A 15,929-nucleotide genomic window follows, 5' to 3' on the forward strand; every position below is an offset into this window, starting at 1 on the left:
CACGTTGTAAGTGGGACGCCACCACAGCACGGCTTGAAAAGCAGTATGTAGGTCTGCACCTGGGATCCAAACTTACGAGCCCCGGGCCACCACAGCAGAGCACACAAACCTAACTGTACGCCACCAGGCCGGCCCCAGAATGGTGGACTGCCTTTAATGAAAACAAATGTCAACTATCAACGAACACTAAAAACTACTTCAAATAGTAATGGCATGTGATCAGTTACGGACTATGCTTTTGTAAACCATCATTTTCTTTTTTTTCTAATTTTAAGTATTCTAAAGGATTCCTTTTAAACCAAAAAATGTCTCTGGCTTCTCAATTAGCACACTGTCATGAAGTCCTAAATCATTATTTCCAAACCAACCATGGCACAAAGCATTCCAGACTCAGAGGAGGAACTCCGAGGGCCTCCTGATTGCAAGCCTGAATCCTGGATGCACCAAACTGTTCAAGGTGCTGGACCAGACCCTCCTACTGTGCATACACAGCTCCTTTAAATCGAACCATGCTGTCACTTTCTCTGCCTCTGTGCTAAGTAACTGTTGACAGAGGCTAACAATTAAAGAATCCTGAGAAGTAACAATGGGTAAGCAAAGATATCTCAGAAATACAAAAAGACAGAACAACTCTGAACTTGAATTACAAATCAAAAATAAGAACTGTAAAATCAAATGGCAAGCAAAGACTTTAAAAAAAGAAAGCAATTAATTCTGAATATGCTGGTGAACCAAAATAAATATCAGAGAGCCCAGAAAGCTACGATTAATTTTTAAAAACATTGACCAAGTACCTACAATTTGCATGTAGCAAATTTAGGTAAGGCCTCAGGGTGTGGAGTATGAAGAAGAGATGAGTATGGAACTGCACTCAAAGGATTTCAGGACACCGTGATCACTTACTTATCTTTCCTATTTCTCTGGTCCTATATCCTCAGCCTGATTTCTCTGTGCCTTAAATATTGTTATTTCTCAGGGTTCCATCTTCAGTTCTCTTCTTAATCTAAATACTCTTTGCCACTACACTCACATTTCCTACACTGCCCCGTTCCTGAATTCTAGACTTGTATACCCCTCCCCACCAACTCCTTGATAAGAGTTCTCTTTGAAGTCCCTCAGGTACTTCCTCTCCAGTATTCCCTATCTCTAGCTGCCCAAGCTATGAATTTGGGAGTCCTTATGTAGCTAATCAACCCTATCACTGTCTCAATCCTACTGTGTATCCAATCTAAAAATACTACTGACTCTACTAATTATTCTTTGAAGTTTTTTTTTTTTTTTAAAGATTTTATTTTTTTCCTTTTTCTCCCCAAAGCCCCCCGGTACATAGTTGTATATTCTTCGTTGTGGGTCCTTCTAGTTGTGGCATGTGGGACGCCGCCTCAGCGTGGTTTGATGAGCAGCGCCATGTCCGCGCCCAGGATTCGAACCAACGAAACACTGGGCCGCCTGCAGCGGAGGGCGCAAACTTAACCACTCGGCCACGGGGCCAGCCCCTCTTCGATGTATTTTTAATTCATCCATTTATTTAATGACTCCCACTATATTTCAATAGCTCTCCAAACAAAGACTTCAGAACAAAACCAAATTCTTGAGAAAGGCATATATGCCCCTTACAGATGTGACCCCTATTCACCTCTCTGGCTTCATCTGCTCTCTTCAGCAGCTATGCCCCAACCTGTACCTTTCTGAACACGCCACACTCTCTCACCTGCCACGTCTTTGCATGTTCTGGTCTTCCTGCTGGTAACATCCTTTCTGCCACTCCCTCATCACCATGCCTTCCTTTCAATCTGACAAACTCCCATTTGCCCTTCAAGGCTCAGTTCAAGATCCCACTCCAGCCCCAGGCTGAATCAGGTGCTAGTCCTCTACGTTCCCACAGTACCCTATGCATTCCACTCCCACAGACTTGATCACCAGACATAATAATTTTTTGTTTAGCCCCCATTTGACAGTAAGCTCCTTGAAAGCAGGGACTGTGTCAGGTCTCTTTTTGTATCTTTAGTATTAGGTACCTGACATCTTAAAGGCACTCAATAAATACTCATGGAAGGAAAGAAGAAAGAAGGAAAGACAGAAAACAGAAGAAGGTCAAAGACACCTACTGGAGATAAAATACTACATATAACGTGGAAGCGGGTAGGTTTACAGATCCAAATTAAAGTCTCTCAAGTCTTAGAGGTTCCCAAATCCCATCCCAGTGGTGGGGTCAATGCCCAGTAGAGTTCAGCTCTTAGAAAAAAGGACGTGGAATAGGAGAGTTATATCTACACACACACACATACATACACACACACACACACACACACACACACACACGATGGCTACAGAAGCTTAGAGAAAATTTAGAAGTTTTGGTCTAAAAAAAGGACCACAGACATCTTTGTTTGGGTGCCAGGGAGAGACGAGCTCAAAATACATAAAGACTAGAATTGAGTGTCTCCAGAAGGGCAACTGAAAGTATGACACCTACAAGTAAGTCATCTCTAAAGCCAAACAAAGGTGAGCTCCTTATCTCCTCCATGCAATTAACTTCCCATATAATATATGGATCTTAACAAATTCTTTCACTGTACTTTTTATGGGAGTAGAGATGATTGCTTAAAAGTGTTCAGCTGCTCGGTTGGCCTGGTAGTATAGTGGTTAAGTTTGCACACTCTGCTTCAGTGGCCCAGAGTTCACCGGTTCGGATCCCAGGCACAGACCTACACACTGCTTATCAAGCCACGCTGTGGCAGGCAACCCACATATAAAGTAGAGGACGATGGGCATGGATGTTCTCAGGGCCAATCTTCTTCAGCAAAACGAGGACGCTTGGTGGTGGATGTTAGCTCAGGGCTAATCTTCCTCAAAAAAACAAAGTGTTCAGCTACTAGCAATTTAAAATAAGAAAAAATACAGTCAGAGGAAGGCTACATTTATGAGGTTGTAGAAAGCCCTAGAATAAGCTACAAGCCTACAGATAAGGCCATAGTGGGGCTGGAGATTCAAATGGGAATATGCCTTCAACACAATCACTTATACACTGACAAAACCCACAAAAATATGACCATTCGAGTACCTCCATTTTCATATCAATAAGTGGTTTTACCATTAGATTATGAATGTGACCAACTCAAATTACAGTCAGATATGCTAAAAGAGATATCACCATGATTTCACCTGCTGATTCTGCATCACTTTTGCTAGCCTGTGAATATCGTAATGCTTTGGTAAAGAAGGGATATAGGTATCTCCTTTTTGAAAATTCTCATCTTCCAGCCATAATATGTATACATTGAAGAGCCTAAAAGAAAAAAGCATAATTATATAAAATATAAAAAGATGTGCAGGCAAATGAAGTTTCTTACATCTCTAGGAACACTGGCACCAGTAGATATAAATAAAGAAAGCACATAATACAGAAAACGTTTCCAACAACCACCACACTCCCAAGAAGCTCACGGGCCAGCAGGAGAGAAAGGTCACAAAGCATTAAAATACGATGTAATCATTGCTAAAACAAAAGGTATGAAGAAAGGACTGTGAACTCTATTACTACAGTAGGATTAAACAAACAGAAAAAATAGCTGGAAAAGGTGATTTTAACACAGACCTAGGATCTGAATTTGGAGCTTTTCCTTCCTGGGCAAAGCAGTCACAGTGAGCCTTAGTGCTTGGAAAAGTTAAAATAACATCCAAATAAACACATTTTATGTCTTCCAGAGAAAACATTAAAAGCCATTTTAAATTTATGCATCAGAAGAACCTGCCAGCTTCAGGTTCAATGATGAACGACCTCCTGCCTCACAGAGGCACAAAGAGAACTCACAGCATGTGTGCACGCTGTTCCCATTAAGAAGGACTAGAACCAAGCCAGGCTAAAAAAAGAAAGAAAGAAAAAATCTCAATTTTCCGGTAAAAACTTTTTAAAAAGTTTAATGATGTTTCCTTTGTTTTTATTTTGTTTTTACAAGGAACATAGTCTATTTAGTTAATATCAGTGATATGTTAAGCAGCTGTTTACAGCACACAAATTACTAGGTCAGGGACCAGGAGGTGGCGTGGCTTGGCTTTGTCCAATACAGTGGAAAATATCTCCTTTACCTCTGGGGCAGTCTGTGCAGGGGACAGGGCTCTGAGGGTCTTAAAGGGAAGAGGCTGGTTCAGAGCTCTCTTCTAGCTTCTGATTTGGTTGGCCACTTTATCAACCCACCAAAGGAAGGAGAATTTTGGAGAGGCAGAAAAGAACATCAAATACTTTCTTGGCTGATCTAAAAGTTCAAAGATAAAGCCTTCCCACTGGTTAAGCCTAGTTAAAAATAAGTTTTCCTTCAAGCAAGCAAAATCAAGGGAGAAAACATTCTGGAGGCTGAGAGACAGCCCTAAGGGCTTTGAGGTCAAGCAAGCCTGAAGTCTCAGAGCTGGATCAAAACACTGGGCTTCCTCACCAAGACATTTTGTTTTCAAGGTTAATTTAATATATTAAGAGCCATTTTTATTATGTCATTTATAAAAATAATATCTGGTTTATATTAAGCTTATAAATGAAAGGTGAAGAACTGTGAAAGGGACCCAAACACTTCAGAATTCTTAACTTTTAGGGGGTGCCAATATGGTACCTGATTTTAGAAGTGGTTTTGGGAGATTACTAGATCCTGCCCCACCCCAGGAAGCCCCTCAAGGGTCTATGAACCCCACTTAAAGACCCCTGCCTTAGTCATTTATTTCCTTTACAGAACTATCCTGGCAGGCTTTATTAGTTGTTTACCTGCTTGGATCAACTGTTTTGCTTTGTTTCTATCACATAAAGAAGGAGAAGAGGACATCTGCCCTCTGGTTTAAGATCTTTCACTCAGACCCCAGGCACTTGGCAGAGGTACATCCAAATTGCTGATTCACTTCTCATGAGGAACATAAAAGAGAAACAAGATGCAAACCTCTAGTCAAAACTCCTTCCATATTCCATCTAACAGGGTTAAGAGAAAAACATCTGGCAGTCTGTAACACAAACAACCACTCCAGCACAGTACCTGTGCTGCAAACACCACCACAAACCATGCCTCACCTCACGAGCTCCGTGTGCAGTTCTGGGGAAGTCAGGTAACCAGGGGTGCCAGCCTGGCTCGCTGGCAGCCCTTCACTGCCCTCTGCTGGAATGCGAAGGGCCTTGCTTGCAGCGTGGTGGAAGTCGGCCACCTCAGTCAGGCGCCTCTTCATTTCTTTCAACAAATTGATATGAGCAGGGCTTTGAAAAAACCTTCTTCCAATACAACCATCTATGGGTAACCTTAAAAAATACAAGCACAGATCACAAGATTAACATAAGATGCTCTTTCCATGTGACACAAAATTGCAGTCAATTAACAAGTCAATTTACTATGGCTGTGCATATACCACATTAAATTAATGCATATTATTTCTACCTCTATGGTTATTATGAGGATCCAGCAAGAGGGTGTATATGAAAGCAGCTGCAAAGAATGAAACACTAGGCAAATTGAAGATATTATCACCACCCAGAGGTACAGAACAGATTAATGATAGTCTCTGTACTTGAAGAACTTGCAATGTGGTAGAAAATGGACGTGACAAAGAATCAACAGGTGTATGTTTCAAAGGAGTGAGTTAAGGGAGCGAGGGTGAGCTGGGAAGTGAGCTGGGCAGCAATGGCAGGAAACAGTGGACAGTTCCAGCTGGCCAGAGTCCCTTCACATCCAGTGGAAATGGTGGACACCCCCAGGCACAGCCCAAGGCCTGCCAGGCACAGCCTGGCCTTTGTCCACACCTACACTACCCATCACAAGTTCCCTCAAATGAGCCCCATGATGGTCACACAAGCAGCTTCAGTTTGGGGCAGTTTCTCACCCTTTGCATCTTCAGAGGTTTTATATTGAACTTTGCCAGGTTCCAGGGTGTTCTCTTCACCGCATTGGGTATGGGGCATGGTACAGAGAGAGTTGCTCAAAGATAGCCTGAACTCCAAAAAGGTCTAGTCCAATAAATATGAAACAGGAAGCGAGGGAGACTCCTCGCCAGAGGTCAAAGAACGATTCTAACTCAGCTGCCACAGTGCGAGAACACAGAGCAGCAGAGCAGCGCCAAGGCAGGAACAGATTCAACAGAAACTTACTACGACACTGGGTACCATACCCATATTGTGGTCCTGGGCGGTGAAGATACAGGAGGAAGAACTTCTGCCAAATGAGCGGGAGAAGAGGGTGATCGGAAGGCGTGACGAGAGCCTGGTGGGCCCAACGATAAATCAGCAGCCTCTGGAGGGAAGGGACGATGGGGAGCTTCAGCTGGGCCTGGGCTTTCTACAAAAGAGGGGATTTCAGCAGCCGTGAAATGAACACAACTGCAAACAGTTTGCTCTAAGGGATCCAATGAAATGTTGAACATTTTGTTTTCAATTTGGTAAGAAAAAAGTCAGGTAAAACTTACTTCTCCAACCCATTAGCTAACACTTTAACCTCCTTGGTAGCAAGACATGTGGGACAGCTTTTTCCGCCAAAACATTTCACAGACCCCTAAACTGGAACGGGTCCTGAGAGTCACCTAGTCTAATCTCATTTCCATTCCTTGACAGGCCTTTACATTCTCGAGCATGAAAAACACTACAGCGCAAGGGAGCAAAATGACGTGAACACCAAAAGTAAATTTTACTGTCAAACTTGATCAATCTCTTGAAAATTTAGATTTTAAAAGGACTTTCAAGAATGACAAATTCCTTGACAGGCTATGAAATTTAAAAGCAAAGTCCATATCATGAGACCCTAAAATAAAAGGTCTTTAATTCTAAAATCTTATTCCAGTCATTCTTACACTTTAGTGAGCCTAAGGATTAGCTAGGGAGTTTTTAAAAATAAATTCCTGGTCCTACTTCAGACTCAGAAACTCAGAATCTCAGAAGTTGGGGTCCAAGAATCTGATTTTTAACAAGCTTTCCAGGGGATTCTGACACCCGTGAGACACACTGGAAATTGCTTTAAAACAACTGCAATCCCCTTCGCACAGGCAATGAACACAGCCTTCCCTGACTAGGTTGTGACTCCCAGTGTTAAATGAACCTTGAGAAGGAAGTATACACTTCAATTACACAGTTGTCAACACTGGTTTGGTTATGGTGCTTTTCAAACATTCACAACAAAAGAAAACACAGAAGTTCAAAAGCTATACGTGAGTCATCAGCATCAAAGTATAAACCACCTTCTCCCACTCAAATGCAGAACTGCTATTTGCACCTTCAGAGCTTGGTCAGGGGTAAACGCCGAGTTTATAACCAACTCCCCTTCAACGACTCTTCGGAGCTGAGAGTCTTCTTCAAAGATGGATTCCATGTTCAGGACTGTCCACGCAAACCAGACCTACAACGACACCAGGGAAAGGCGAGGGGAACGAGCAGCTCACTCAGACAGACAAAATACACCCTGATGGTCCACAAATGAACACCTTTCCTACCACAGATCTCACGCAACAAGTATTCACAATTTCTACAATTAACACATAGCTTCTATACCCATCTCTACTCTTGTCACAGATATAAATTTAGATAAAATAGATCATTGAAAAATGTTAAATTCCTTTGGAAAGGATACTTTAGTTAAAGAAGGATGTTCTTCACTCAACAGTATTTACTAGGCAGGTTCTGTATCCATGAGGGGCAGGAAAGAGGGCCAGGCATGAGCTCTGCCCGTAAGAGTTTTCCATCTACTAGAGGACACAAACTAATACATAAGTAACCAAAATGTGAAGGGAGGAGTGGTGAGAACTGAATGAGGAGTCAAGTGCTACCAGAAGCAGAGGAGGGAGGGCAGGATCAGAGAGAGTAAGTATATTAGAGAAGGTTCTACATAGAGATAGGAGGGGAAGGCATGCCTGGTAAGAGAATCAGCTAGGCAAAGGCAAAGATGTGTACAGGTAACAGCAAGGAGTTGGTTTCAGCTGGATCACAGGAGGTAAGACTGTGATAGATGGCTGAAGGATGTTACTACTAGTTTAAGTGACGAAACAAAAATATCATGTGACAGAGAAAGTCTGAGAGGCGGTATTAATGATGAAAATAATGCTGCTGCTGATGACAACAATAATAACAGCCAACACCTAGTGAGCATTGACTACATGCTAAGCACTGTTCTAATGCTTTACATGTTGGTGCAATCATTATTCCCACTTGACAGGTGAGGAGACTGAGGACAGAGAGGTAAACAAGCTGCCCAAGGCACAATGCTGGCAAATGGCAGAACCAAGATTGAACCCTGGCCCGCATGGCTCCAGCATCCACTCTTAATCACTCTGCCATGCTCCTGGGCAGGCTGTGCAGTCAGGCAGACGGAGTCTGATCATGAGCCATCTGATCCCGAGCCAGCCACTTAACTCCATGAAACCTCAGTTCATTCCTCTGTGAAACAGGAATAGCAATGCAGCAACCTCAGCAGAGGGCTATTGTGAGGATTAAATGAAAAAGTACTCTTATAGATAGTGAGTGCTAAATAAACATTAGTTATTTCAGGCTATTAGTAATGTATTAGTAAGGATGCTAACAATATTACAGTTCACAAGGATAACAAATGGTCCTCAGTGGGTTTCCTACCTGAGTGGGCGTGGCCAAACCCTCCACGAAGGAAGGAGTGATGTTGCCCGCCACGATCCAGCTCACCAAAGAAGAGAGCAGACTCCGGTCACAGTGGTAACCCAAAGCATTCTACACAGAAAAGATGTGGAGCAGAGAGAGGAGGAGGCTTTAAAAAAAACCTTATCAATGACCTTTTCAAGAATATCAGCAATTATCTCACCACTATGGAAGATTCTGCTGAGACCAGCAACGATAGTCCCAGGCAGTGCACTACAGCCAAATATAATGAGCAGCTCCTCTTGGGGAGCCCCTTCCTTGGGCTCTACGAGGATCTGTGCTAGCAGACCACGGTTATTGAGAGAAGACACTGTTAACGCAAAGTTTAAAAAAGGCAGTGGCCACAGTGTAGTCCTGAGGACTATGCATTTGGGGGAACCTTTTTAGAAGGCTATCTAGCCAATGACCATAAGATAAACTCTCTAACAGGCTTACCTTATGTTGCTGGTAGAGTAATTTCTGCACACAGTCTTCCTGCATCAGCTGAAAAGCTGTTTTACACAAGTGATCCATGAGGAAGAGGATGGGTTGTTCTCGGTACCAAAGATGTTGGCTGATAAGAGCCTGAACCCAGAACTCCAATATGGCAACGGGGCCCACTTCATTGGGCTGAGTGCTGACAGATATGTGGGCCTGTGGAGAAAGGGCTCAGGTGATGGGAAAGTTATAACCTGCCTCCCATTTTTAAAACGCCAATAAAATAATACCTCCCTCCACTACAAAATTCAAATCTATTGACTTTCTTGGCCAAAAGCAGTGTGACAAGCGCTTTGAAATGACCAAACACACAGATGTGCTAGCACTAGGGGTGTCTGGGAAGATGAGCAAGCAGCTGACTAGGGCCCTGACCTGGATCATGCTGTTGAGAAGCTTCACGTTGTCCCCATGGCTGGCTCCCGTCAGGTGTTGTGCCACCTTGTGGGTGACCTGCTGTGTGACACCCTGAGGGACACCGCTGTCCAAGTGTAGGAACAGGAGGAGGTGTGACAGAAACCTGCCAAGCACACAGGACAACACAACTTTACCTTCCAATCAGAAGTCAACAGAATTTCCAGTGGCTAATTACTTATGAGGAAACAAAAATATTAAAGTAGTCACATTTTTAGACCAAAGCTCTATTTAGGGATTCTGATAAATCTTCAGGAATTTCAGAAGAATAAATTTTCTAATTAAGTGTGGGTTAGAAGAAATTCTATCTACCTGCAGAAGTGTAGTGAACAGATCTAGGGCACAAAAACACATGCAAGTTAAAGAGAATGAGAGGAAAAACACCCAAAAGCACCCTTTATCCCCGCCACACTCCCCACTCCCACTAGGAAAGCAGACATATTTATAGAATCATTCCACAATCTCATACTGGGAGTCAACTTCACACAAGGTGGCATACGGGACACTAGGGGGATAAGACCACAATTAAGTCATGGGCGTTCCATGGGTACACTGGGCTCCCTGCTCTCTCAGGGCCTTTGCTTCTGCTGTGTTTTCTGCCTAAAACATTCCCCTACCCCTAACCTGGCAGACTCCTACTCAACTCACATCCCATCTGCAACGTCCCTTCCTCACAGAACACGTCCTGACCCCTCCCCACCACCTAAAATACGTCTAACCCATTAACCTCTCTCATAGCACCCTGCCGCTTCCTTCATGGTCCTTAAACCTGGTAACTACACTGAGAGTGGTATAACTTCCTGTGTGCCTGAGGGCAAAGCCTGGTTGGCTCTGCTCCCCACCATACACAGACGGTGGCAGCATACAGCAGGAATCAATAAGCAGTTGTTAGTGGTGGATGAAGGTGCTTCCTATTTCACAGGAGACACAACACAGGCCCAAACCAGGCCCAACTCCCACTCTGGTATAAAGGAAGATATGACAGGAAAAGTACCAATAAAGTGCTGTAAGAGTTCAAGGACAGAGCTAGTGCAGGCATTAGTGGGCTGTGTGGAGATACTGAGGAGGAAGAATTTGAAATAGAGCCTAGAAAGAGTCACCATTACTCAAACTTTAACAATTAGAGAAAAAGAATATAGAAACCATTCAATCTTATCTTTTAAAAACAACAAAATCTAAAGACAATTTATTAAAACTGTGCCAGACATTTGTACTCTATACATGGTACTTAATCCTTACACCCAGCCTGTGTGGGAGGGGGTATTATCCCATTATACAAATGAAAGAACAGAGGCTCTGAAAAGTTAAGGAACTCACCTGTATTCACACATTAGTAAAAAAAAAGCTTCCCAGGCCCTGGCCCATTCCTACTAAAGTACAATCTCCAGGGGAGGAGCCTGGGAATCGGGATGCCGTCACTCATGCTCTTTCCAAGCCCAGCCCCCTCCAGAACTTCCTCTCACCCCCCTACAATACTGAAAAAGCCCTGCCTTCCCCAGTCCTCTCCACTGGCCCAACGCCTACATGCACTTGGAAGCTCAATTAGAAACCCAGCGCTTCCACAGTCATATTCTTGGGCCATTTGTAGCTTCTGTTTACCATGCATCCTCTCTCTCCCTTCTGGTCACTGCACACCCTTTCACTAAGGGAACTGTCCTTCCCTCAAGCCACAGTTTTGGGAGTGAGGGGCTCTCAATACAGAGTCCTTGTACACCCTCTTCTCAGGACTGGAAATCCCACTGGACATAGTGATAGGCTCAGGGAGAGCCTATGACTAAGTCAGACCAATCAGGAATCATTATAAGGAATAATGAGAAAGAAAAACATTTGCCTTTTCCATAGGAAACTAGGATGGTGCCTAGTTCTCTCTGTAACCATGCACTTTTATTCCCCTGGAAAAAGTAAACGTACAGAGAAGGTCTGAAAGAGAGAGGGGCAGGGTCAAGGGAACTGGGAGGGAGAAGAAACAGAGCGAAGGAGAAACACTAATCCAGGGTCTCTCCACTTTGGCACTACTGACACTTTGGGCTGGCTAATTCTTTATTGTGAGGGGCTCTCCGGTGCATTGTAGGATGTTTAGCACTGTCCCTGGCCTCTACCCACTAAACAGCAGTAGCAACCTCCCCCAACCCTCCCTCGAATCATCCCACTCCCCTCACCAGGATGTGACAACCAACATCATCTCTAGACATCACCAAATGCCCCCTGAAAAGGATCGAGTCACCCCTGTTGAGAACCACTTTAGAGTGACCTAACGTTCTCAGGAGCCTTCTTCCCAATCACATGAGCCAATACATTCCCTTCTTGGTGAAACTAGTGCATGCTGGGTTTTCATCACGCGCAGTTAATTCCCTCCCTCCCCAAGCAGCTACTTCTTTTACCATAAATTCTATAAATTTTTACCATACAATGCAAATGCAATCTATACACCATAGCATGGCCTTGCCAATATTTTGCTTCATAACTTTGTTGTTACCTCAAAAGTCCTATTTTCTCAAAATTATAAATGTCTCATGTGATGAGCACCTTCCTATCTATCTCACCTGTTTGTAACACTGCACTATGTACACTGCAGGCAATTAAAAGCAATGTGTTTTGCTACTGTTACAATGGCAAACCATTTGCTGCTCAATGTCAGAAGCACTATTCCCAGACTTTCGTGGAAACACACTGGTCTTCTAATACTACCAAGCTATAAGCAATCCAAAATTAAATGAGAAAGGGAAATATCTTTCATGATAATAAAACTAGAATCATTAGAATCATTGCTCAACAACCTGCATTCTAAACTGGGCAGCAAGTTTTCAGCCTCATAAAAAATACACTATTGCAATATCATTCCCTATTTTACTTGAGAAACCAGAAGATTTGCACTCGCTGGGCTGTTTTCTACTTACTGCTCATTCTTCAGAAGGTAATACTGGCAAGGGTAGAACAAGGGCAGAATCTTATCGAGGACATGCACCACTGTTCTCAAATGCCTCGACTGGACCAGAATTCCCAACAGTGGGATGCCTTCTGCACAGAACTTCTCGACGCTATGGGAAAAGAAAAAGGCAATGACCATACATGGTAGCTGCTTCATAAAATGATGTTCTTCCAGTGAGCTATCAGCCTATATGCTGCCAGGATTATCTCAGGTCTCCAACACATTTTTGCATATCCAAACTTCACACAGAAATACTAGAATCAGAACTCTGGAAGTACAAAGGAACTTAATAATTCATCTATATTTTCATTCTATAGATGAGAAAAGTATTGTGCCCAAATTCATATAATTTTCTAGCGTAGCGTCAAAGTGAGAATGCAGGTTTGCAAATTTCTAGACCAGAGTGCTTGCCACCACCCCATTTTGTTTCTCAAACGTTATTTCTTCTAACAGTCATGGGGCTCTCATCGTCTGCATATTCCCACAAGGTATTACAGCAAAGAGAAGACTCAAAAGTGAGCTCGATCACCAGTACAAATGGCAAATTCTTCTGAAACCAATGTGACATAAGAACTTACTTATTCTTTGACTCACTTCAGAGAATCTATCCTTAAGAAATAATCTCAAATATGTGAAAAAAAAAAAACACAACAGATGATCCATGTAAAGATGCACTTTTCAGGGGCCAGCCCCGTGGCCGAGTGGTTAAGTTCATGCGCTCTGCTTTGGCGGCCCAGGGTTTCACCAGTTCGAATCCTGGGCGAGGACATGGCACCGCTCATCAAGCTATGCTGACGTGGCATCCCACATGCCACAACTGGAAGGACCCACAACTAAAAATACACAACTATGTACCGGGTGCTCTGGGGAGAAAAAGAAAAAAAATCTTTAAAAAAAAATGCACTTTGCAGAATTATTGATAATTGCAAACTCAGAGGCAAAAATGATTAATGTAAATTTTGGAAAATTCCATTCAATGGGAATATTATTGCATCATTTTAAAATGATGCATATGATAGCCAAGGACAACATGGAAAAATACTTCTGCTTTAATGATACTGGAAAAAAAGAAACCATAAAATTTTACACTTCTGATTACAACTACTAGTAAGAGTTATATACAGGAAAAAACATAGGGACGATGTCATGCCAAAATGCTCCTTGTGTTGGGGTGGCACAAGTAAGCGACTTTTTCTCCCATTTTGCTAATTCTACAGTTTGGTTATGTTACTTTAATTCCAGGGTAAAAAATCATTTCAAAAAATAAAAGTAATAGCGCAAAGATTATGCCATAGAGAAATGTTTACAATATTAGAGGTGAAAAACAAAGGAATTATAAAATTATACATACATTATAGCTCTACAAAAGATCAAAGGAAAAAATATACAGGAAAAAAAAGCAATGTTTCATTAGGGTGAGGAAGATCCTGGGTGATTTTTTGACTACTGCTCTCTGCACTGTCTGCGATGTTACATTCAGGTACAACTTATGCCCCTGCATACTCTGTCCCGCACCCCAAGCCCACTCATGAGATTGTTTTTAGTTAGTTCTAGTATAGAGACATCCCCGACGACCACAGTGGAGTTCAGTCCCTTAGAGAAACACTTACTCTCACCCTCACTCCCATTCAGGACTCAGCAATCAGCAGCAAATATTTATGTTTAAGGAAGCCCAAGAGCAGTATGAGAGAATAAGGAGCTACAGTCCCAGAATGAAAACAAGAAATCAGAGAAATCATGAAACAAGTTCTGAACACTACACTCAAAGAATCCACATGTCCAGACGCTGTTTTAAACATGTTAAATGTATTACAACCTAAGCCTCATAAAGTAAAATCCGATACAACTATTATTCCCATTTTAGAGATGAAGAACCTGTGGTAGGGGAAACTGAATGACACTAGAGCTACTGGAAACAATGTAACAAGTCCCTTCCAAAGGGCCCATATAACATCTCTCCTCTTCCTTGCAGGTCAGTTCTACCCTCTGCCACCTGGCTTTCAAATTTGTCCATAATCTGGCCCTACCGACCTACCTGATCACCTCCATTCACCAACACAAATCACGGGCTTCAGTCAGGAGTATTTCCTCATCTCTTCCCCTCCCCCCTCAGACACCTGGTGCTCCTTCCCACATTCAAGCAATGAAATACCTAAGTACAAGTTCTGGAGATTAGATGACAAGACAATGCCCCTACCTTCAAGAAACATGCAGTCCACAAGGAGAAGGAGTGATAAACTGTCACACTACAATACAGTAAGCACGCGGCTCAGAACAGACAGGTGCTGTAGTCGGGCAGTGGACGGCCCTTGGCTGAATCTTCAACACTGTGGGCACTAATCGCACAGAGAAGGTGAGCGTCCTTAACCTAGGATGTCTTCTCTAATTAAGACTCCTCTCCAAAGCTCAGTGCCTCCATGAAGGGATCCAGCTCTAGTGATCTCTCCTTCCTTGAAATTCCTTCTGCTCATACTCTTGAATGGCTCTCAATCTAGGCTGTACATCAGAATAATGTGGAGAACCGGCCACCAGACCTATTAGATCAGGATTCTCACCACCTTCCCTGCACAGGTGTCTTTAGAATTACTCCAAAAGTGACTCTAAAAAGCAGCCAGGGTCGAGAACCACTGCTCTACTCATATCACCCAGCCCATGATGATATCTTTAGTACTGCTAATTGCTGTATGTCTACCATCTCCACTAAACTGTCAACAACCTGATGGCAGCTATCTAACAATTCCATCTCTCCAACTTGACAGCATAAGGCTGAACTCTAACAGCTGACAGGACAACTGGCATCCCACCGAAAATGTACTTAATGTGGAATAAGATGTTGAAATGAGGATGCTAAAAGGGTGTTTCAGTGAGTCTAAAATGCAAGAACCAGAAAGCATAGGTCAAAGAGGTTTTAGAAAAATGGATAGGCTAATAATACATTGTAGGAAAATGATCTTTAAAGAAAAGGATTTTTAACCAACTAAGAATTCATTCATTCATTCATTCATTCGTTTACTTAGTGCACCAGATACAGTCTTCAGCACTAGGGATAAAATGGTAACACAAGACAAACATGGTTCCTGAGTCCTAACTTCAGAAATTCCTGATAAGATTAAACAGACAACTACAATACAGTGTAATAAATGCTCCAGTGGAAGAAAGAGAGACAGCTATGGGCACATACCAGAGAGGCATGTGACCTGATCAGGCACTGCATTCCCCTGGTCAGATTTAGTCCTTAAGCTGAAAAGCCTGAATTAGGTGTCATCACTTTAAACAAAATTCAGTACAGGTGACCATTTATTTTTATCTGATCATTATTCTAAGGAAGAACATACATCTACTGCCGACATGAAAATTCTACTCTGGGTAACTCTCTTCACAATATAACAAGGTGATTTTCTGTTATAAATGTGTCTTATATGAATTTGGGCAGCATTTCCTCTTGATAAGCTATTCAAGGCTTATGATTTGGCCCTGATTACCTCCAGGTTGAGG

At 42.7% G+C, this 15,929-nt stretch overlaps 1 protein-coding gene across 4 annotated transcripts in view; it reads right to left on the reverse strand.

Moving 5' to 3' along the window:
• Positions 1-15,929, reverse strand: part of EPG5 (ectopic P-granules 5 autophagy tethering factor) — a 109,179-nt gene that overhangs the window by 52,345 nt on the left and 40,905 nt on the right. For all 4 annotated transcript variants that reach the window (XM_070630061.1, XM_008540278.2, XM_070630062.1 and 1 more), the window contains exons 17-24: positions 12,403-12,543; positions 9,467-9,611; positions 9,053-9,250; positions 8,579-8,689; positions 7,230-7,352; positions 6,136-6,302; positions 5,051-5,272; positions 3,166-3,289 (exon numbers count right to left, since the gene is read on the reverse strand). In XM_070630061.1, coding sequence (XP_070486162.1) covers positions 3,166-3,289; positions 5,051-5,272; positions 6,136-6,302; positions 7,230-7,352; positions 8,579-8,689; positions 9,053-9,250; positions 9,467-9,611; positions 12,403-12,543 — 1,231 coding nt within the window. The remainder of the gene's footprint in view (positions 1-3,165; positions 3,290-5,050; positions 5,273-6,135; positions 6,303-7,229; positions 7,353-8,578; positions 8,690-9,052; positions 9,251-9,466; positions 9,612-12,402; positions 12,544-15,929) is intronic.

Source organism: Equus przewalskii, chromosome 7 (genome assembly GCF_037783145.1).
Source record: "Equus przewalskii isolate Varuska chromosome 7, EquPr2, whole genome shotgun sequence".
Lineage (NCBI taxonomy): Eukaryota > Metazoa > Chordata > Mammalia > Perissodactyla > Equidae > Equus > Equus przewalskii.